Raw genomic sequence first — 23,810 nt, 5'->3', positions numbered from 1 at the left:
CAATGCTCAAATTCAACGGGCTTGAATACACATGCTTGCCATGCCAGAATTCATGGTGCTTTTCATATGCTGTGCCAGCAACAGAACCTGTCAATATTTGGAACGGATGTGCCAGTTACTGTATTTTCCTTGTCTACATTCAGGGTTCCTTTATGAGAAGACAATCCTCTCAGAATTCACATTTGTTGTATTGGTGTGAGTGAACCTGATTTTTCTCAGATTGTTTATACTAGAGGCTAACTTTACCTGATTTCAGAAAGATTGTATTAGTAACTGATCCTCCCTAAATTCACACTTGATGTGCCAAAATACTGGTTCTATCTACATTCACATAATGTATGTCAGCAACTGATTTCAGTGCAACAAACTGAAATAACTTTATTAAGTTCGTGGGTATAAGCATCTGATCCTGCCTACAGTTATGTTGCTGGATCCTATGAATGAACCCTGCTGTTTTTAAAGTGCAGTGGTCAGTGAGTTACCCAGACAAGATTTTTTCTCATCCAGCCACGGAAACCAATTGGACTGGCACGACCTTCACTTAGGTTTTAAATATTGGCGACTGATCCTGCATACATTCAGAAGGCCTGTTCTATGAAAAAAAGATGATCCTGTTGGGTTTCAGGGGGGTTTTAGATATTCAATTAAAAAAATTTCTATGTGAATGTCAATGACCATGCATGCAAGGACCAAGTAAACAAACTTCTGGAGACACAAAAAGTCACCAGAGCATGCCAGTGCAGGCCAGTATCTCCGGAGCTCCCCTCCAAGTTGAAAAAGCTGCTAAGAGACACGACTGCTCCGAGTCCCTGCGAGCGGCCCGCCCTCCACCTCCCGCTGCTATGCAAGACTTCAGAGAAATGAGAGAGTTAAAGGGCAGCACAAACCTTCAAAGTCTGATATAATTCCTTCCAAGTGAGCGTTAACTGTGGAGTCGGACATCTCTGAAAAGCTTCGGTGGGCAAATCCCAAAATAGGAAGGAGAGGCCCCTGCCAGCGTTGCTTCCTAAAGGGCCGAGTCAGTTTAGCTGCCGAGAGCTGAGCAGAGTGACTCTTCCCTCCCACCCTCCCACCCCCACCCTGTCTCAGGAGGGCCACATGGTTCAAGTGAGCTGGCCAGTGGCAGGAAAAGTTGCCTGTCAAAGCAAAGCGGTGCAGCTACAAAGACGTAGTGTGCAGCCAGCGCTGACAGGACGTGGGGGAGGGACCCCTTTGCTTTGCCTTTACTTTTCTTCTGCTTTTCCAACAAACGGATCCAATTTCAGTGGCTCCCATCCCCCGCTGGCCTGCACATTACTCTTTGCCTCTTCTTCCCTTTCCGTCTTGCTGTCTCTTCAAACTGCTGTTGTAAATTCCATTTTTATATAGCACAGGGAAGATACTTTATAGAGAATTTGCCAGCCCCTGAAATTACATGGCAGTGGGTCCTGCAGGCAGGGGGTCATTGACCTTTGTACCTCAGTGACAATGGACAATTGAAGAAAGAAAAACAGCAGCATGAGTTGCTCGGTACTGGACATGCATCAGTTGGAATAACACAAATATAGGATCTAGTTTGGGAAGTACGTGGGTCAAAATGGAGAGCAGGGAACCGATCAAATGTTGACTTGAAGAGATGGTGCCTAGAAATTGATCTGATGTTTATATAAACCGCTATTACATTTTGGCAAAGAAACCGTTCCCTTCTGTTGGTGCTAATTTAATGAAAGGGCATCCCAGGACGCCTCCAAACCCTGGCAAAAAGACAATCATGTCTAAAGTCAGAACTTTTTCAGATCTCAGAGTGATATTGTAATCAGCTTGCGTAAATCTGACTGATGCAGGCTGCCACATGAACAGATGGTTTGTCTCTGCGGGAACATAACCCACAGGTGGAAAAAGAGAGAATGGGGTATCTAAAAGAGAGACTGGGGTATCTCTGTGAAGCCCACCAGAGGCACCTTTCTTCCCTTTTTTGCTGTGACTTTGTCTGACACAAAGTTTAGCAAATGTTGCCACCTTGTGGCTAAGAAGAGCTCCTATATTATGAAGCGGCCTCTGTGGTCATAGTCATAAATCAAACCAGCAGAGAAGCATTTAAGCTGAAGATTCTTTCAAAATGTAAGTACCTCTGCCAGTTCACCCAGCTTGGTCTGTGTAGCAAAGGAAAAAGAAACAAATCCCTGAAATGAGCTAGGAGATCCTGAAGATCTGTCGCTTTCAAATTTCTCCAGATTAGGTGAGTGGAATATAAATTTAACATATTTTTTATAGCTACATTGTTTTCATATTTTGGAACCCTCTAGCAACAGCCACAACAAAAAACACAAGCAGCTAGCATAATTAGAACAATTCTCTGAGATCATGCAATAAAAAAGTCCTGTGTTCTCCAGTCAGCTGGCAAAAACAGTGCCACAGATTGCATCCTACTGTGTGTTTGTTTCATGTTGCTCTTCCCCTCCTCTGGATCTAACTATCTGTACTTCCAAAGTCCCAAAATCTAAAGCCATGGCATGATTTGTCATCTCCATGTTTCCAGCACAGCACTGTGAATTGGTTAGCATTAGTGGGAGCGACATGCCACACATCTAAATTACTTTTCACCATGGGTGCTGTAGAACCTGGGAAAGGGACTGAACATGAGAAAAAAAAGCCACGTGTGCTTTACTACTTCCTGTCCTTAGGCATGCAGACATGTGTAGGGTGGAGTACGGTAGGTGGCAATGTACTTACTGTACTCCCAGGAAGAAGCGTGTCTGGAAAGCTGTTGCTTCTCGTCCAATGACTTAGCCAGTCCTGGTGCATTAGAGAACCCTGAAGAAGACCCATCCCACCTTGTTTCATTCCAACCCCAAAACAAGTGCAACGGCCCACTTTCACTTACCTGCAATGCGCTCCCCCTCCATAGCTGTGAGCTGTGAGCGTCATGTGAGGGTCGTCTCTGCCCCAGCCCCTCTCTCTCTCTCTCCCTCTCTCTCTTTCTCCACTTCTCTTTTTCTCCTAGTTTCACTCTTATGCTCTTCTTCTCTCTCACAATTCTCTTTTCCAGTCTCTTGGAGCCTCTTTCCTTCACTCACTACCAATCTTTCTTTCCCATTCTCTTCCTGCCTTCCTCTCCACTAGTTACTTTTTCCTAGTCTCTCTCTCACTCACTTTTTCTCCTTCTTTCCCTCGCTCCCAGTCTCTCACTCACTCTAATTTTTTCAATCTGTGCTGATGATGACGGCACCCGGAGAAACCACACGCCCATGTGCTGGTCATATGGGCTTGCTGCTTTTCCTCCTATTGCTGACACTAAAGCTGCATTGTGTGTCTGGAATGGAAACTGGGACCATGTGACTGGAGCAGCGCAGCCCAGAATAACCTAATGTCTGCCACTTCCCCACCCCAGGATCCTAAACCCTATCTCTCTGTCCATCCTTCTTGCCATTCCAGGCACTGTTTTTTTTTATGGGAAGCTGATGGTCTCAGGCTGAAGCGACATCACTTACTGGGACTGGTCACTAGTGGCATCTTTCTGCTCCTTCCACTGGAAGCCCTTGGGATTCCTGCAAAAAGAATCAGGTCAGTTCACAGATGGCTAACACATTACAGCTACTCCAGTATCCTGCTGATCTGACCCTTACTCTTTCCCAGTTACATCTAAGGTTAGAAGAGGGACACCTTGGTATTGAGGTGGGTAACGGGGGTCCTCATTGTGGGTCTCTTTGCGTGGTAAGGGTCATATATCCTCCTTGCTTTACTGACCCACAACTCTTGCTACCTGCACTTTGAACCCTGATCCCACCCTTCACACTATCAGCAGGTCAAAAGAGGCTTAGACTAAATATTGACTTTCTAAGATGTAAACAGAGGTGGTGCCAGGCTCTCTGTACAGCACAAAGCCATTCTGAAAATTTACGGGGTCTTTCAAGAAAAGAAGAGGCAGATGTAACAACTAATTTGAACATAAAAGAAGTCACCTGAGGAGGTAGAGGAACAAGTTCTGCTGGTAAAATGGTTGGCTGGCACAGGAGCAGAAGGTTCTGACAGGTAGCCAGCACCTTACCTTCTCCTGGAAAAAAACACTTTGAAAGGCAGTACCTACCTGTGTCCATTTTTGGCTTTTGACCTTGTAGCCCTCACGGCATGTACTTCTCAAATCACCTTATCAAGCAGCGCTGTTTCTTGCAATCGTCAAGCCAATCTGCCAAGCACCCCTCTTTTATAACATCCTTGACCTGCCCCTGCCAACCCGCATCTGCCTCTGTGGCGATTGTGGCTTTGCCAGCTGGCACCTGCCCCCTACACGATTCACATAGGTTTACCGAGCCACACGTCTTTTACTTTCTCTCATACCACCTTGCAAAGCAGTGCCCAACACCTAAGCACCTTATGTCCCCTCAGCAACTGTCATGCACCCTTACATTTCTCACACAACTGCATCCTGTTCCTTCACCCCCTCACACCACCATGGCAATTAGCACCACATGCTATTTCACCAGATAGTCTACTGTATGCTGCCCCACCTGGGTACTCTGTTCTTCTCATCGCTGCTTGTGTTTTGAAGTTGCTCTGCCCTTCAGAGAGTCCCAGGCCTTGCTAACTCGGCACAAAGCCACCCCAAGCACTGCCTGACTGTCCCCGGCAGAGCTTCCTGTACTCAGGCCAAAGTCCACACTTCCGCGCCTGCGCTTCTGTGTTTGTTGGGAAATGAAGGATGAGGAAATGGAATCAAGGTGGAGTTTTAGCCTTTAAGATGTGTGGGTGAGCTGTGCCCTGAGACAATAGGGTGTGGTGCCGGTGTGGAGTACGTGGCTATGATGGCCACTAGTGGATCTGGTGCTGGGTAACATAGCAGAGCCCCCATGTTAATGGAGCTTCTGCTCCTCTCTCCTGTTACGGTACTCATCTGCATCCTTTTTTTTCCTCCTTTATTTAGATGTTAATCTCTTTTTTTGTCACTAATCTCTTGTTCCCCAGAAGATGCGCAAATGTTTTCTTTTGTTCTCTCTCACAGCTCTCCTGTTGCCCCTCTATGACCCTATCCTCCCTTTTTATCTATCTTTATGAAAATTTTCTTGTTCTTTCTCAAATTTTTTCCTTACCTATATGCAGATCTGCGGTGGGCTGGTACCCTGCCCGGGGTTTGTTCCCTGCCTTGCCCCCTGTGTTGGCTGGGATTGGTTCCAACAGACCCTCGTGACCCTGTTGTTAGGATATATTGGGTTGGATAATGGATGGAAGGATATGCAGATCTCTTGGTCTCTGAATGAGTCCTTTCTGATTATTATATTGATTTCCCTTTCCTGTCCTGTAGATCACATATTTTGTTTTACATGCCATCTTTCTCTGCGGTGGGTTGGCACCCTGCCCAGGATTGGTTCCTGCCTTGTGCCCAGTGTTGGTTGGGATTGGCTCCAGTAGACCCCGGATCCGTTCGGATTCAGCGGGTTGGAAAATGGATGGATGGATGGATGGATGGATGCCATCTTTCTGTTGCAACTTTTCTCCTATTTTTATGACATTTCACACTTTCATACCCTGTAGATCTTCTGTTGTTCTTTCATAGCTTTGGTGTAGTTTGTCTCCATAGATTTTGCAGAAACTCCCTTATAGGCCAACTTCACTGCTGTCGCTCACTTCCTTATCGCTGATTGAGTTCATGTGGCTCCACTTCCTGTCTCCTCTAGCTTTCTTAGTTGTCTCTTACTGCCCGTTCCTCTCCTGCACCTCATCTGTCATTCTCTGTCTCTATCTTAAAGCTCTCCTCTGTCTCTTTTGTTACTTTATATCCATTGGCATGGTGTACACTTCGTGGTCTACCATTCACAATAGCAGAGATTGAGTCCCTAGAGAAAAAAAACATTTATTTCAAACCTGCTTGCATCTATGCTGAAGCGCATTTTGCAGTAGTTCACAAGAACATTTTCCAGAAGTGACCTATTTTAGTAAAAATACAGTAAATGTGTTTAGGTCATGATCAGCATACGACTGGATGACTTCAGATGTGGATTATGTGAGATTTTTTACATGGGCGTTTTGATATTGTTAGCTGTTGTCCAATGTTGGTCATCACCAGTGGCTTAGCGTGGGTGTCAGCTGCCCAGGGTGGAGGAAAATTTTGCCGCCCCCCTTATTTAGAAAAGACTGAAATGTACAGTAATTCTTTGCCGCCCCCTAAAAGTGCCGCCCGGGGCGGGCCGCCCCTGCTGCCCCCACTACGCTATGCCACTGGTCATCACTGAGTTATTGTATGAGTAATCATTATATCATTGTTCTGCATAAAATATGAGATAAAAATTTTTTCTCAGCCATCACTACAAACTCCATGGGGTCAGGAATATATTAACAACTTTTAATTTCTGGGGGGAGTACTCCTTTAACTGGCGCTATTCACTCTGTTTCATAGTTTTTTATTCTCGGTGTTCTTTACAATAATGATAGTGAAACATTTGAGACTCCAGTGTTATTATATTCTGAATTATGTTTAAATACCGTATATGGCTATTTGAGCCTGGTTCTAAGGTTGGCAGGGCGCTCAACACATCCATATTGATATGTTCATGGTCAACTGCAGTGGGAAGGAAGAAGAAGCCTTTTCGATTGTAATCTGTAAATGACACTGGTAGCATTTTTCCAGCTCCCTGTTCCACTGGTTTTAGCACAGATGTTACCTTTGGTAGTTTGGCAATGCCATGTTGTGGCAGTTGCTGGTTAGCACATTTCTGAGCACCGCTTTGATTACTGATAGAACTCTTCTTATAAATGAGCTGTCCTATATACTGTAGATTTCAAGTAGTATAGAATCCACCAGCCTGTTGCCTATGACCCCACAACAGCAACATACTAGTTTATTGCTATTTTGTAGCCTAAAAATACATAAAGCATTGTGGTGGGTTGTTGAGTGGGGCCTTTGAGTATAAAGGCCCCCCATTCTTCACAGATTCTCTGAAGATGACCCCAATTCCAGTGTGTATTGCTTCTTCTTATTATAGACATATGCTATCTTACCATTTTATTGTTTTTCACCCCTAACTTTCATTCCTGGTCCTCCTTCTGTTGATATTCTTTGAATTCGCCTTACTCTCATTCTGCTTCTCATCTCTTTCTCTGTCTGTGCTGTTGTTTTCCAGCTGCTTTCTCATCACCTTTAAGCAAACAGACACTCTCACTCGCTCTCTCCCACACATTCTATTTTCTTGTTATTCTGAAAATTGTAGTTTTCTCTCCTTTAGTTTCTCTTTTTGCACTCTACTAGATCTTGTCTTGCTCATTTGCACATCATTTTATCCTTTCTCATTTCTTGGTTGCATATTCTCTTAACTTGGAACTGTGTGGCTAAGTGTAGGTCTGTCCATGAGTGTGGCTCCCTGTCTAGAATTGGTTCTTGCCTTGTGCTAAATTCTGCTGTGGACCCTGCCTTCTTGAACTTAGCAACAAATGGGTGGACATCTTCCTCCTCACACTTGCTGTCTCACTTCCTTTTATGAGGTTCCTCAAATTTTTTTGTGCCGCTCTTTTTTTTCTTCTGTACTTATCCATTCTTCTTTTTTCCACTCTTTCAGAGAGCGGCTGTTGATTTACTACATGAAAATAGGGAGTGACACATTTGATTTCATGCCGCCAGCTTTTCCATCATATCAAAAACATTTAATACAAAGAAGAACTCATTGAAGGGTCATGAGATCATAATGAGCTCCTGACTGGTAGCTTGAGGACATGAACACAAATGCAAAGCTTTTCAGATATCAAAAACATCTAGCATAGGATGTCTATAGAGTCCTGGATAGTGAGGTATCAGAAGATTGTATTTAGGAGATCATGTGGCTTTGATGAGATCACACTGATTTCTATAATGAGTGCCACTGGGTCCAAATCAGATGAGGATATAACTTTAGGATGAGTCGGGCACCGAAGAACACAGCAGTCTGGCCATCAAAAGAAACCTAACAACAAAACTGATGGAAGTGTTTCTCTGTTGTAAACAGTTTCCCTGTTTCTGTTATTGCTTATTATAAAAGGCACTATATAAAGCAAGTACATTTTTGATTATACAGAGATTAATAAAGATTGTCAAATCCATCATCATGGCCGTGTTACCTCCACAGCCCTACACTCGTTCACTCAGTATACCTTTCACGCCTTTCTCACTCTTCAGACAAGGCTATGTTGGGGTGAATACTCAGTGATTCTGGGATATCTCAGCTATTTCCCTCTGGAATTAATTAAAGTTCTATCTATCTATCTATCTATCTATCTATCTATCTATCTATCTATCTATCTATCTATCTATCTATCTATCTATCTATCTATCTATCTATCTATCTATTTTAGCTGAATATACAAAAGGTTCTAGCAAGTGAGGGGCTGTCATATACACACTCAAGTAATATTACAGACTGCAAAATATTTCAGCCGTTATCTGGGGAATTTAAACTGTAGGGATGAAACATTAATGGCCCATCTGTTGTCTGCTTAAATGGTCATATGATTCATCTTCTCTGAGCCAATGTGAAGCCTATGAAATGGTATGTTACAGCATGTCATCTGTGAGCAGGGAAAATGTATCTAGCTTTAGATGGAATTTAAGCCCATAATATGCCAGATGCAGTTGTTGCTTAGTACTGCTAATGTTTGGTGGTGGTAATTGTGGCTGACCTTGGTACCTCACAGCTTCCATGGACTTGGCATCAATTATTATCTGGGTTACCATCTATATGGAGTTAGCATGTAATCTTTAGGGACTCTCTGCCGGCTTAGTGTGAATGAATATGAGTGGGTGTGCCCTGTGATTGGCTAATATAGGGTTGGCTCATGGCTTGTGCCAAAGCTGTGATCTGGAACCCTGGAGTGGATAAAGGGTTCAGAAATTGATGTATATAAAGAATAATGCCAATGGTAGGCTGAGGCTTCTATTGCACTGGTTTTGTCTGTTCCTTATTACACTGTGCTCAGCATGATATCAAGGAGGCCACACTTGAGAAAAATGGTGTATTTTTAAAACTAAGGCACAAAGAAAGGGATGAACAAAGAGAAAATGCAACGTGCAAACACAGTAGGAAAGTGGCACCATGTATTGGCTAAGGCAATGTACTTTAAACTTCTATATTGACATTTGCATTTATTTGCTTTTTCCAAAACAACTTACAAAAAAGATCAACATAATCAAGTAAACATCAGTGTGAGGGACTCTTTAGAAGCAAGTGTGACAGGACAAAGGGTATACGATTGATCATCACAAATGAAGAGCTCAGAACAAAATACAAGTGAATATAATTCCTTAGTTACAAAACCTAAATGTTAGACAGAAATTCACCAAACAAGAAAGTCATCAAACACTTCTTAAACACATTGAGGGACTTCGAATTCCAAATCGAGGTGGACAGCTTGTTCCACCAACTAGGAGATACACATGAAAGAGTCTGGATTGAGATTTAATGCCACACAGAGGTAGCATCACCAGACACTGTTCATCAGCAGTCCTAAGTGGTCGATAAGCAGCATAGTGAATCTGCAAGTCCAAGAGATCATTGTGACGTGGTCAATGAAGGGCAGCAGGACATCGATCACCACAGAGGTTGCACAAGTCAATTTGAGATGGGGTGCTAAATTAATAGACAATCTAGAATAACAAGAAGACCTAACTTTGCCAGGTTTGCCCACTGGAGATGGTGTTCCTTAATTCAGGTTGCAATATCAGTAACACTTGCAGAGATTCTAGCTGATACCTTGTGGTCCACTGGAGGGAGTGGCAGGTATAGCTGTGTATCATCGGCATAATAAGATGATAGGACCTAGTGAGGAGGTATAAAGAGAGAAAAGAAGAGGACCCAGCATTGATTCTTGGGGGAGCCCTGACCTCTGCATGGCATCACCATATCATTCATCAGCAGACCTGAGTGGTTAAGAAGGCACCTAAGACCTCATAGATCTAATATACGAGGGGAAGTCAAAAAGTAAAGGGATTTTTTAAATTTCCCTTTTCAGAGTTTGGTAACACTGCTCGTATCCAGCTCTGAATGAGTGTAGTCGCCAACACTTCTATACAACGTGTAACTCTTATTCCCACGTTATTCGTTGGAGTGTAACAGACCGTTAAACATGACAGCTCCATTGTCGATCTGCACCAAGGAGGAAATGAGGGCAGTGATTCGCTTTTTGTTTGACTCGTAAACATTTGGCCCGTTATAGTGGCGAGGGAGATGGATTTTTACAGCAAATCGTTACTGTAGATGAAACTTGGGTTCATCATCACGAACCGGAAAGTAAGGCTGCGAGCATGGTTTGGAAACTTAAGGAAGTGCTAAGGGGAAGAAGATTTGCAAGTGATAAAGAAGTCATTGATACGGTGCAAAATTGGTTGCAAATGCAACCGAAAAACTTTTTTTCCGACGGAATCAAAAAACTTGTGAAACGTTGGGAAAAGTGCATTGAAGTCCAAGGAGGTTATGTAGAAAAATAAGGTATGTTTCACATTTCTATCATTAGAATAAATGCCCCTTTTCTCAAATGTCCCTTTACTTTTTGACTTCCCCTTCGTATATAGATTTGTAAGGGAGCCAGTCTAATGATCTGAAAAGAGGAGTGATACGTGTTTGCCCAACAGCAGCTTGGTGACACATGCTGCTACTTCTACCCGTAGAAAGTTGCTGTAGTCCAAATGTGACAAGACCAGAGACTGCACCAGTAGCTGGGCTGCATACTCTGTCAGATACAGTCCCATCTTGCAGATGTTAAACAGAGTGAATCTCCAAGACCAGAGACCGTTAAAACATGGTCAGTGAAAGACAGGTGGTCATTGCATATGGACTTGGAAGGTGTTAGCAATAATGAGCATAGCTGAACAGAGATTAAGTGCTTAACAAACAGACAGTTGTGAATAAGGCCAATCTTTACCAAGTTGAACTGGAGATGGTGCTTCTTCGTCTAGGTTACTATATCAGAGAGACATGCAGAGAATCAAATTGATACGGTGCTGTCCTATGGAGGGAAGAACATGTACAACTGCGTATCATTGTCGTAACACTGATAAGAAAAGCCATGGGAAGGATGATGGGGCCAAGTGAGGAAATGTATAGAGAGAAGATGAGAGGGCCCATCCATCTGGTGCACCCGTGACATTCTCACCTCACCAAGACACACAGTAGGATGTATCCAAGAGGTAGGACACAAACCAACCTGAGTGCAGTCCCAGTGATGCCAAGGTCAGATAAGGTGGTAAGGAGGATCTAAGGGTTAGCCATGTTGAAGACACAGGAAAGAGAAACATAAAGCAAATCACTTAACCTACTTCTTCTCCAATTCTAAAAAAATCAATTCAAACAGTTTTCGTGTATTCTGTATATCTTTTGAAAGTTGCCTTAGATAAAAGTGTTTGTTAAACAATAATAATAACAGACAACAGTAATAATAGTAATTAAGAAGAATGCAAAGCAAACTCTGCAGCCTCTCTCGACCTACATTTGTAGGTAATGAGGTGGCCTGCCCACTTCAAAAGTGCTTCAAAGCACTTCCTTCCTTTCTCATCTCCCATCTCTGTCTCGCTTAGTCTCTTCCTCTTGCAAACTAAGCCTTCACCTCAGAATCTCTTTCCAAGTGCCCCTGGATGTGATATATATCTTCAAACCCCTATTAAAATCATTTCTAGATAGGGTCCAGAAAGAAATCTGGATTCAGATACGCTGTGTCTGCTGTTAGGACACCAGGTTGGAACTTGTCTCTGACTGTTGCCTGGTGTTTCTGCACTTCTGGGATGTCAACACTCCTTAAAGAGCCACATGTGCCGCCTGTTAAAGGGATGTTGTGGGATCATGCAGACCATTCATTCTCTAGCTGGCCTCATACTCTTTGGAATCATTCTGGGTCATCAAGCAATTTCACAGAGTATTTTGTTTGACCTCTAGGAGCCCACACTGGCAGATGCAGGGCCTTTTCTGATTTTCACTGTCACTTTTTGACTTTAGAATGAACTACCTTCGATTGTAATTGGGATTCTACATTTACCCTTGAAAAAGCACTTAAACTCAGTAGAGGGTGAACAGGTAAATTTACGCAATTAGTAACACAGCACGGCACATGCTGTATGAATGTCACTGAGATTCATCATAGATGGCTTTACACGCTCCTGCATTTAGTAGTTAAATACAACAAACAGATTGTGCCTTAGAGTTTCTTTTCAGCTTGCCTTTAGGAGTCCTATGACTGTGATCCAAACAGTTTATGCACCATAACATTGTTAGATGTCCTTGCTTTAAGATCGCTGTTATGACAAAATTAAACACACCTAATGGGATGGAGGCCAGAAAACATTTCAATTACTACATCTTTTTCATTCAGAAGTAAGGGACAGAAGCACATAACAAGAATAAATATATACAGTACAGTAGATTATGCCATTATTCTTCCATATCATCATCTATAAACAATTAGAAAAAGCAGACCAAAAACATTTAACCACAAAGTACCACTCTCATTCAATGTTTATTCCATTAAGTGCAAAACAAAAATACACTTTATTTGAGCAGGAAATGGAACGTTAAGTGATTTACTTGTTGTGACACAGTGAGTCAGCCATGGGTAGCACTTGCTTTCAAGCTCAACTCCTTGACACCCTGAGCCTCACCATCTTCCGTTTTTACACTTTTAACTGAATCAGATTAGTGTGATTTTTTGTAATACTTTTTACAGAAATATCTCTGACACTCAAAAATACTGTATATTTGTAAACAGCTTATGATACTTCCACCTTCTCAAAACAACATGGAATATGCTTCTTTGTAGCATGTGTGTAATCTCAAGACATGGATCAATACTTAATTGCATTTTTGGCTTGAAAAATTAACATATTTGGTAAGTTTTAAGGTTTTTTCATCCACCTATGGAGTTGTGTAACCTTAAACCCCAATTTAAGTTGAAAGAACAGATAAGGTATTATTAAAATTTTTAAAAATCATTTTAGAATGCAATTTTATGTCGCAAATTAATATATACCATGGTTGGGAAGAAATAACTTTGATTTGAAAAACTTTAACATGCCAGCCCTGCTATGGGTGCTCTCTATCCAGTGTCTATCTGCCTAACTTGTCTCTTAGAGTAAGCTTGAATTCAGACACCAGGGCTAATATGCACAATATTTAAGGATGGTCCGTATAGATTAGGGGCATCTCAAGGCATGGAAGACCTGGACAGTTTGTATTAATCCATTTATGGGTCGCTGAGAAATTTATGGAAGATCTAGGGGGCTCCACCCCCTGCTCGCTTTGCTCGCCAACCCCCGGGTTTGGTTAACTGGATATACAATTTAAAGAGATTGTTATTTTCATGGGAATTGTTGCATACTCTTTTGATTCTATGTTGTATCACTTCTCCATGATCATAAATATACACCTGACTGAATTATGGTTTCTTCTAAATTATACTTGTCATAGCTTTAAATGTTGTGGGACAACAGATTTTCATAGCGTATGGTCCATCATTGTGTAAATCTACATTTTGAGCATTGAATGATGCGAATGCGAAAAGATTATTGTAGACTCAGAAATTTTGCCTGTAGATTTTATGGATTTCACTTTCACCAAACAACAAATCTTTTATTTCTCATGGATATGTCTCTTCATTGGGAGGCAACACTACTTTTCCCTGATGGCAACACGAATTAGACTATCTACAAGTCTCCAACTTAAACTTTCAAGTCTTACAATATCTACATACTTCTGACATATCACCAATGTCCATTGTGACAGATTAGGGGCGCTATCGCTCCCTTGAACCCTCGGACAATATGTCAGACACCAGGTAAAAGTCCAAATATAATTTTTATTTGAACTGCACAGTGCACAAAGCACCCTCCTCTCCACAATACTCATACAAATACAATACTCAATAAACACTCCACCACTCCCAGACGTGCTGCCACCCTTCCACCCAGCTCAGCTTGTCGTCTGGGGATTTCCCATAGTCCTTGACCCGGAAGTATTTCGCTCTCTCTGTCCATGTGACTAGGAATGCTTCCGAGTCAGATAAAAACTCCTTTTTCTTCAAACCGGAAGCACGTCATTCCTCTTGTCCATGTGACTCGGACGTACTTCTGGGACGTAGGGCAAATAGTAGCTGCTCCTCTCTGCAGCGCCTTCTAGGAGCCCCCTGTGGTATCCAGCAGGGCTGTAAAGGAAAACTCCAACGTCCATAATTCCCTGCTGGCATTCGGGGCACCTCCATGCTGCAGGGATGGCTCCACCTGGTGGCCTGGGGGTGTTGGCCGGGATGAACGGTCGGCCATATATCACACTATATATTCGATCTCATTTTGCTGTTCCGTTATTTCACCGAGTAATAATTTCCGTTTGTTTGTGCTAATGCGATCTTTACTTTCTTTTTTTTTGATACTTTCCAATTTTACTACTTTTATAATCTCTAACCTGCTCTGAATGTGCACTGTGCCAACATTTTAGAACGTCTTTATGAAGTCTTTTATTTCTGACCCCGATTGGACCTTACGAGGTTTTCAATTCCACTTGGTCCGGGCTGATTATTACCTTCCTTATTTTCAGAATTTGCACATAGATTATTATTGTTCTTTTTTGCCTACTTTTCTCTCCAATGCTTTTGGGTCTCTTTTTGACCCGCTGCTCTTTCTTCTTTGCTTAGTCGTTAACATATCTTCTAGAACATATCAAATTTTTAAGAGCTGAGAGCACATGAAGTGTGTCTGCCAAAAGCATTCCAACAACTGAGAGGTGAGATGTCTGTGATCTTGTTTTAAATTGGTTATTCTCACAGGACGTCAAAGTGTCTTTCCGAGAAGGTCACATCTCAACCCAAGATTTTTTTTATATAATTCCGAGATATTATGGACAAAATTAAGTGCATAAATACATGTGCAAATAAATTAAAGTACTGTGAAACATAAACATAAATAAAAGCTGCATGGAATTTGAGGACAAATAAATAAATATGTCACAAAATATGTTATTTGTTGTTTATTTATTTGTCTGATTGTGTCCGTAATATTCCTCCAAATGCATCTTGAAATAAAACAGTCCCAGATTGAGGGGGTGGGCTCTAGCACATACTGTGTTTTAATGGTGAATCGTCGTCTGTAGATTGTTCATGCTTAATTCTATATGTCAGTGTGGGAGATGGGGGTAAATAGATAGCACAAAAATTAATTAGAAAAATGCTTCCTGCTGCCAATGAAATGGATTCTGCTGAAGTTGTTACACATTTAAGAGAGAAAATTGAAGATTTATCAGAAGAAATTACAATGTTGGTGGCCCATTTAGACTATTGATTAAACTGTTTTTGAAAACTTTGAAGAACTGGTGCAATGGACTAGGCTACACGCCATTTCAGGTGACGAAGTGACCTGCCCTGGACGCCCATCCTTTAACATTCCAACAGATTCAATAGAACACTTTCTTTTATGTGGTTTAAAAGTACGATACTGTAGTTTGCAGATTGATATGGTGTATCAGAGAAGTCGATCACAAGGTGAATGAGCCAGAGTGAGATACGGTGAGCTGCTCCTGTGTCAGTTGAGAAACTTTGATGCAGAAAGCGCAAAGCAGTACCAACTAATGTCTAGAACTGAATATTTGACCCTTGTTTTACGAGTCTAAAGTCATATTCGCAGCTACATTTCATACAACTTTACAACTCTCATCAGTGACTAACATGGTACTTTCTTATCTACCACACTGATCTGTGATATTTAGCAGGGACCATAAAGGTTTTAATCTTGTTTGGCCATCAGACATTTAGCAGTTCTATGATAATGAGCACCCTGATTTAACTCTGAACCAACTGTATTTTAACTGAAGTGTTCTTCTTGTCAGAAAACTGTCACAAGTGAGGTGGCTTGATGCCATTTTCTGCAGTGTGTACCAGGTTTGCCAGGTAACTTGCCACTTCTCGTTTGTCAGATTTCTTATGTTCTTATGAAGTATACTGGAAAGGATTGAAATGTGGACAGCTGTAGTCATTGTGCTGTTCTGTCGTCAATGGTGGCACACAGCTTTGAGACATTAGGGCCAGTAACAGATAAGCACTTTGAGATGTGTGACTCGTGTGAAGGACAGCCGGGTCCCATGCCCGGCAGGGACGCCCCTGCTGCTTATGTTCCGGGAGAGCCACCATGGGAAGTCCAGTACCTCCCCCGGGACGCTTGGTGGCAGCCTCCATGGCTGACGGTGATTCCCCAACCACCCGCAGGGCTCCATGGGAGATGGAGTCCTCCACAGCCTGGTTGGGAGCTCGGATGGCCGCTAGGGGCAGCTGGATGGACTCAGCAGCCTGGCTGGATGAATCTTCAGCCCCACCCGGAGGTGCAATTAGGACCAGGTGGTCAAGCACCTGGAACACTTCTGGGTGGGTTATTAAAAGGGCCAGAGGAGCCAGAGTCGGGAGGAGGACTAAGCTTGAGGAGGAGTGGTGGAAGAGAAGAAGGATTGTTGGTTGTGTTTATTGTACTTTGGGACTGTGTTTGGGCTGTGTGGCACGGGGAAGACGTGTCCCACAGCTGAAGAAACAATAAAAGTCTTTGTGTTTTTATACGTGCCTCCTTGTCTATTTGTGTCGGGTCAGGAGCCTATATAGCGCCTTTGTTACACTCGATAAATGCTTTTCTAAACTAGGACTAGAACCACCAGAAAACCTTTAGGGTAACTTTGGTGTAATTCTGCATGGAATATTCACTTTTTTTCCCCGATTTCTAAAATGCATCTTGCCGCTTGCATAAGTTTATTCTTGTCATCTATTGTATATTTTTTCTGATATAATTTATCCTGGTCTGGCTGGCACACAGAAATGCCAATGTCACCGTACTGTATGTTACAAGTGAGTCATAAAAATAAAAATATAGCAGGCCACAAAAATAAATAAGTCAAAGCTTTAAAAGATCAGTGTTGCAGTTTTAAAGTTAGTCACTTTTCATTCGTGACAAGCTGTCATTTGTTGCCATCATTAGAGGGTCGAGTAGATCTCACTTTTTTAAAATCCAGGTGCAGTTGGGCGTAGATATTATCTGTAATCTTTACAAAAAAATCGAAGAAACTTTGTCCCACTTCCCTTAATGATTGTCTGGGTTGCGTTCCATACTGCATGCTTTAAGATTCTATGAGAAGCATCATTAAAATTTTAGCATGGTGGGCCAAAGGAGAAGTCTCCTGAAGCCCCCAATGGTGAATCTAATGATCAGCTCCTAGTAAATGGAATATGTGACTGTTGGGTAGCCTTTTGGGCATGAAAGAGAATTTTGTGACTCATGCTGTCTTTTAGTGTTAGCTGGGATTGTTATGCAGGCAATCAGAGTTAACAAATGCCTCAGGGCTGTATGTATTTGTGTGTTTGCTCGGTTCAAGTGATGTGTAATATGACACATTGCTGTTCGAGTTCCAAACGCAGTCAGACTCAGGTGGATTGTGGACTTTAATGATGTGTGCACAGGAAGAGATTGGACTGATGTTACATTGGTGGTGGCAACTTCACATTACAGAGGCACTTTTTCAGCATCAGGGGTTAGAAGGGACAATGAAAAAATGTATATAGCAATCTATCAGCTTGTGACAGGGCCAGGACTTGAGATGAGATTTGTTACCCAAAAGGTACAGGATTCAAATTATATGGGTAGGTCACAATGGAGCATGTTAAAAAGATTAAAAACAGACCTCAGCAGCATGAAAATTACTGTTGACCAGTCGTCCTCAATGTAATGTTGGAAAGGAGTCCAAAACCAGAGTGGTCGAATGAGCAAAGTTAGTGGGACTGCCAAATGTGCAGTCAAGAGGGTGCAGACCTGCCACCATAAATAAAAGGCAAAATTGTGGTGAACAGGAGCACAGCGAACATGGGCACCCACCTAAATCTTCAAGCCACCACCCTGCCGCCCAGAGTCGCTTCAAACTGTGGTGGATCACAAAGGAGATATATAGGCAAACAACACAAATCTCATGTTAAAGCAGACTAAAAGAATGAAAAGTCACAGTCTGTGTTGTTAAGGGCTCTGAGTCATACAGTGCAGCATACGTCTGTGCTTCTGCTCACTGTTGACTTTCCAGCCCAGTGCTGAGACACAGAAAGCTGCTTGGCTGTCGAGAGAAGAGAGCCTTCCAGCACAACGCTTCCGCCCGAGTTCATTCATGTGGATATGCCGAGCCGCATTTGCCTGCCTCACATCTGCAGAGTACGTGGCATTTCATAGTGTGTGGCTCTGGCCCAGCGTGCCGACTTGTCTCAGTGTGGGTTTCAGAGTTTGCCGCAGGTGGCGTACTCCGCATGCAGTCCTGCATATTCTGGGTTTATGTTTTATTTAATGTAGGCTGAGATGTCCTGGGACATTTCTCAGTGTCTGTGTGTGGGTCTTTATATTTTTATGTGTACTTGGCTATGTGTCCTATCATGCTTGTTTGTGAATCCTTCTTTGAGTGTGTGTGTGTGTTTTTCAGAGTACGTTTTGCCCTCTTTGTAGGTCTTTCAGCATTATATGCTGTCAATGTAACTCTGCGTGTCTGTATAGAGCAGTGTGTGTACTGGTGCTTAAATAAGTGAGGTGGATCGTGTGTGTGGGTCCCTCGATGTATGTTTGTGCATTTATGTAGCTCAGTTTGTAGCTCACTGTTCATACTTCCCTCTGCATATGTGTGTGCTTTTGGCGTCTTTGTCTGTGTGTATCTGTGTGTATTTGTGTGTGTATGTGGTCGAGTATCTCTGTTTGTACTCACTGGTATTCGTACCTCTGTCTGACTATGTTATTTGAAGGAGGGTGTTTGCTTCGGCCTGTGCGAGTCTCTTAGCATTTGTGTGTGTGTGTGTGGTTGAGTATGTCTCTGTTTGGAATCATCACAACCTCTCTGACTCCAGTCCCAGGTTGAAAAGATGTTTCATTTTAAAGTAAACCCTTTTAATCAAGCTTCTTTTCCCAGAATCAACACAAGCACAAGTCTGATTCCACCCCTATCCTCTCTGCTCCTCCCAGGCAAGCTTTGTCAACCTCCTCTCCTGACACTCTGACTCCCTGGGTGACGATGAGTGCTACATTTCAAACGTGACCTGTGAGAACTTCTGGTGCCAAACCATTGTCTCCAGGAGGCTTGCTCTTCCCCTCTCAATATCCCCCATAGTGGCACCAATGGTACTCAACAGGGCATCCTGATCAAACAGCAAGTCACATGCTCTCTAAACGGGAGTTCGCCAAAAAGAATGCTGCCACCTAGTGTACTGGGGAAACAATACAAGCATAGGAGGTAATTTCCTACTGTCCTTCACTCATACTGGCCTCTCAGCCAGGAAAGGGAATTCAACCATCCCGGTGAGGATGCTGCTGTATTGTTCTTCAGCTAAACTGGCCTCATGGCTGGGTAGGCTACTACTATCTTTTCCTGTTTGGATGCCTGACCTGCTGCCTGTTCTGCCACCCTGACCTTCCATGGCAACATCCATGATGGGACAGGAAATGCCATGCCTCTCTTTTACACCATCCATTATATTGGCCTCCTAAATGCCAATCCATTCATGACAGATTGTTTTGGCTTTTGTGTGGGTTTCTTTATATTAGTGTGTTTGTTTGAAATTGTGCAGCTCTGTGTGCCTGTATGGATCAGTTTTTATATCTTGGTGTGTGTGTTTGTCTGAGGGTAGGTGTGTCTTTTGGCCTAAGTGTGGTTCTCTTAATGTTTTTTTGTGTGTTTGGGCACGCACATGTTTGCTGTTTTTGTCTGAGGTTGTTTTCCAGTTGAATGTTAGCAGCTGCACATAAATGAGAACAGGTGGTGATAACGCAAATGAATATTTTGGTCTTGACTCCTCACCCTGGGCCTTCTGTGCCCTTGGACAGACCCTCGGGAGCCGAGGAGGCCGTTGTAGGATTAGGCTCCTGAATGTGCAATTGAGGTGAGGTGTGTGAATGTAGGTATGTGTGTGTGAGTCACGTCAGATGAAAATCACTCACATCTCTTATGGGCTTTAGTTGGTTCTTGTTTCAGGCGTCATAACATGATAGCTGATGTGCACTTAGAATGAAGAGGAACAGCCACCAGTGTACCCCATATGCAGACTGCCTGGCGCTCTCGTGGCTTTGCACGACTGATCCCTCCTTGTCCATCACGCACATGTTCACAGATGTTACCACAAGTTCCTCCCATCTTCAGCCCTCCAAGTGTTTATGAAACTGCCAGTTGCTCCTGGTCAGACGTACTGGTGAGATCTGCGTCAGCTTCACATCCGGCTTTTTAGCCTGTGGATTCTCTTTGGGTCTGAGCATAGGCTACCACAACCGTCACGTGCAAAGTGGAAATTCTTAACGCTCATAATGATGTCTGGTTAGGGGGAGTGAAACAGCAGATGGCTGTCAGCTTCGTTTTCATTTGCTGGGCACTCTTGTGTTTCTAGTTTTCTGACTCAGTATCATGTGATGTTTGAAGGCATGCCTTTGAAAATGTAAATGTTTAGTAACACATCTGCAAGCAAAGTTGGATCCATAGATCAAAAGCTGCTCCTGGAGGGCTGCACTAACAGCAGATTTTTACACCAGTTTACGTTTTTAATTGTGCTTTCTAAATTTAATCCTTTCTTATGTTAAGATGATTGTTTCTGCTTTAGAGTAGAATGGTGGCACAGTGATTAGAGCTGTTGCCTGTTAGCTCCAGGAAACTGGCCCAGTTAATCTCTGTGTGGAGTTTGAATGTTGTCCCCTTGTCCATGTTGGTTTTTCCAGCAAAATACATTCCGCTGATTTGCAGGTTAGCTCAATTAGAATCCGCAGCAGTGTGATGATTTGTGATTGTCCATAGCTGGCTCATGCCTTGTACAAGATACTACCATGAAAAATTGTAGCCCCCTCAATTGATGCAGGAGGGTTCAGAAAATGGATTGACGTCTTCCTTTGTCCAAATTCAATCTCTTACAGATGGCAGTGTCAATTTTTCATGCCTTTAATTGAGCTCCTGCTTGATTATTATTATTATTATTATTATTATTATATTATTAATATTAAACACTTTGAGCTACATTTCTTTTGTATGAAAATGTGCTATATAAATAAATGTTGTTGTTATTAGGTTTTTAATTTGCAGAATTTCACTTAATGGTGTTTCTGTTTCTGTTTAATTTACTAAACATTTAATTATAGTTAATTCCTCTTATTCATGCTGCCCAATAGTGGTGACCATCTTCCTATGTTACTTAGTACAGAAGACAAACACTTCCGTTAATAGCACACATTTTTAACTCTTTAGCTTGAGTCAAGCAGATGTACAGGCTGATTTTACTTGCATCACTGGCAACCTATTACAAGCTGGGAGATGTTCCTAGTTCATACATCTTTATGAATATACAATATATTTTCATAATATTTTTGTTCTTAATGATGACTATGTATTTAACGAAAACAAGGCCCTGTGCTGATCTGTGTGTAAGTGGCACTTATGATGAAGTGGTGCCATGTCCAGGCTATGAGCAGAACACGACTTCCTGAGCTCAACTGTTTTCTCCTGGTTTTTTTTCCACATTGAGAGAGAGATTGTTGTCTGTGCCCCACATCATCAGGTGTTTAACCTCTTCTCTGTATACCAACTTGTCATTGTTGCTGATGAGGTCCACCACAGTTGTATCATCAGCAAACTTGATATTGTAATTAGATCTAGACCTGGCAGTGCAGTCATGTAGAGTGTGACAGATAGGGGGGCACTATCTCTCTCTTGAACCCCTGTCCAAGACTCCAGACACCAGATAAAAGTCCAATAGTTGACTTTATTAATCTTCCACAGTGCACAAAGCACCCTCTCCTCCACTATACTCATAAACGAACCAATAATCAATCACAAATACAATCCTCCACTCCCAGAAGCGTTGCCACCCTTCCACCCAGCTCAGCTCGCTCTCTGGGAGCTCCCACAGTCCTTTTATACACCCTGACCCGGAAGTGTTCCCAATCCCCAGTCCATGTGATTCTTTATCACTTCCGGGTCAGGTACAAGTCCTATTCTTCACCCCGGAAGCACGTCACTTCTGTTGTCGCGCTTCCTATGACACACTTCCGGGTTATAGGGCACAAATGATTCTTCGGTCCTCCCTGCAGTTCCCTCTTGCTGCCCCTGTGGTATCCAGCAGGGTCGTGTATAAAAACTACATAGTCCATGATTCCCTGCTGGTCTTCGGGGCACCTCCATACTGCAGGGATTGCTCCATCTAGCGGCCTGGGGGTATTGGCCGGGATGACAAGCCTGCCATATACCACAAGAGTTAACAGGAGATGAGAAAGGACATAGCCCTGTGGTGCACCAGTCCTTAGTCTGATTGTAGTTGATGTGGACGTGCCTATTTGAGCCATCTAAGGCCAAGCAGTAAGGAGATGCAAAATTCAGTTACATAATGATGTATTGAGGCCTAGGACATCTGCAGGAGTTCATGGGAACTGAAGACCGAATTTTAGCCCTGTCGGGTGTCCAAGCTGAGAAGCCTCCAGTAAACCACTGCCACCTAACATATGGGGGATGGAACTTCTCCTGGCCTCTAGCTTCTACTTGTCCAACCTCTTCTGCTCATCATGCCGTCACCCAGCTGGGATGCTCTTTTGTCCAACATGGCAGTCACAATGGCTTGTTCCTTAGTATTCACCTCACTGACTTTCTTTTCTTTGATGAATTAGAATCCTGTCTGTTCCTGCTGATTATTTTCTTGTATGTTATCTTTCTCTCTTTCCTGATTTGTGGTAAGCTAAAGGAACAGGCGTCTACGGTAGAACATTATTCTGTTTTGCCTGGAGTTGACCAGGGTTTTCTGCACAGCTCATCACTACTTCTTCTTTTTGACTTAGCTGTTGACCACAAAAGAGAAGATGACTTGTCTTAACACCTCAGGTTTGGCGATAAGGTGAGAATCAACTACATGAGAGAAATAAGCAGTTGAAGAGGCATCTTTTACCACTCACAGTACCTGTGTCAAATATCAAATTCATTTGGAATGGTACGAAACCCTGACGTAAGCATAAGGGACAAGGCATGTTTAACATATAATTAGTTTGTAATTGTATTCTACCCATGAACTTGTTACATCACTCTGACCTTGCACTATACAAGAGCTCTATAGAAAAATAAATTGAACTGAATCAAATTAAATTGGCCGATTTAAAGCTCTGCCATTGGGCATTTGCTTTGTGTCCCATTAAATTTCGGTGTAACACTTCCTGTCAATTTTTTTGGATTGCAGGAGAAGGCCTTGAATGTTCTGCTTCATGAACTGCTTTTTGTTAAGTTAAATTTTAAATCCTGCACAATTTGTTTGGGACAGATTAAATCATATGGCCTGCAGATTTGGCTCATTGCCGCAATGTGAGTAAGATGCAACATGAAGTGGCATACTTTTCTTCCAATGTACTATAATAATCCAAATTTACTTATTGGATGTCAACCATGCAAAATGTGCCCCGTAGCTAATAGTGGAATTCATAATTTGGGTGATTTATGTAAAGGAGGCATTAGGCTGTACCTGTCCCAGGAGAGTTAACACCTATCTATTATTCTTTCATCTTCTTTTTTCTTTCGTCTTTAATTATGTGTTGGTTTAAAAATGCTGAATTTTTCCATTTAACTCACCTCTTCCTGTTCATTTCATGTTTTGTATTTTTAGTACTTCATGCCCTTCAGGGAAGGGGAATGGTCTCCCTATCATACTCACTTTTTTCTGAATCAAGTTATAGTGACTCATTCAGTCAGTCAGGACTCATTGTTCCACAGGAACATAAAGCTTCCAGAAGGTTTTTCATACCAGGCAGTCTGCTGCTTTTCTCCTGAAAGTAGCCTATGTCAGGTCTCAGTATTGCGGCTTTCCAAGTAGTTCAAAATAGTTCAAATGCAGTT

At 42.5% G+C, this 23,810-nt stretch overlaps 2 protein-coding genes across 5 annotated transcripts in view; one reads left to right on the top strand and one right to left on the bottom strand.

Annotated features, from left to right (window-relative positions):
* The window catches only part of LOC120517236 (septin-9-like), a 36,387-nt gene extending 31,813 nt beyond the window's left edge, over nucleotides 1-4,574 (bottom strand). Inside the window, exons 1-2 of one of the 3 annotated variants that reach the window (XM_039739419.1) lie at nucleotides 4,488-4,574; nucleotides 3,471-3,527 (exon numbers count right to left, since the gene is read on the bottom strand). In XM_039739419.1, coding sequence (XP_039595353.1) covers nucleotides 3,471-3,527; nucleotides 4,488-4,509 — 79 coding nt within the window. In that variant the 5' untranslated portion in view covers nucleotides 4,510-4,574. Of the gene's footprint in view, nucleotides 1-887; nucleotides 1,053-2,863; nucleotides 3,260-3,470; nucleotides 3,528-4,487 lie in introns of those variants that run through there. The other 2 variants (XM_039739421.1, XM_039739420.1) reach the window with 2 other exon arrangements.
* The window catches only part of LOC120517237 (golgin subfamily A member 6-like protein 2), a 78,442-nt gene continuing 56,705 nt past the window's right edge, over nucleotides 2,074-23,810 (top strand). The window contains exons 1-2 of one of the 2 annotated variants that reach the window (XM_039739424.1): nucleotides 2,074-2,218; nucleotides 3,415-3,543. The gene's annotated coding sequence lies outside the window, so the exon portion shown is untranslated. The remainder of the gene's footprint in view (nucleotides 2,219-3,414; nucleotides 3,544-23,810) is intronic. The other variant, XM_039739425.1, reaches the window with a different exon arrangement.

Source organism: Polypterus senegalus, chromosome 17 (assembly GCF_016835505.1).
Source record: "Polypterus senegalus isolate Bchr_013 chromosome 17, ASM1683550v1, whole genome shotgun sequence".
NCBI lineage: Eukaryota > Metazoa > Chordata > Cladistia > Polypteriformes > Polypteridae > Polypterus > Polypterus senegalus.
The sequence above is the reverse complement of the archived record's forward strand: the minus strand, read 5'-3'. Positions and strand labels throughout refer to the sequence as shown.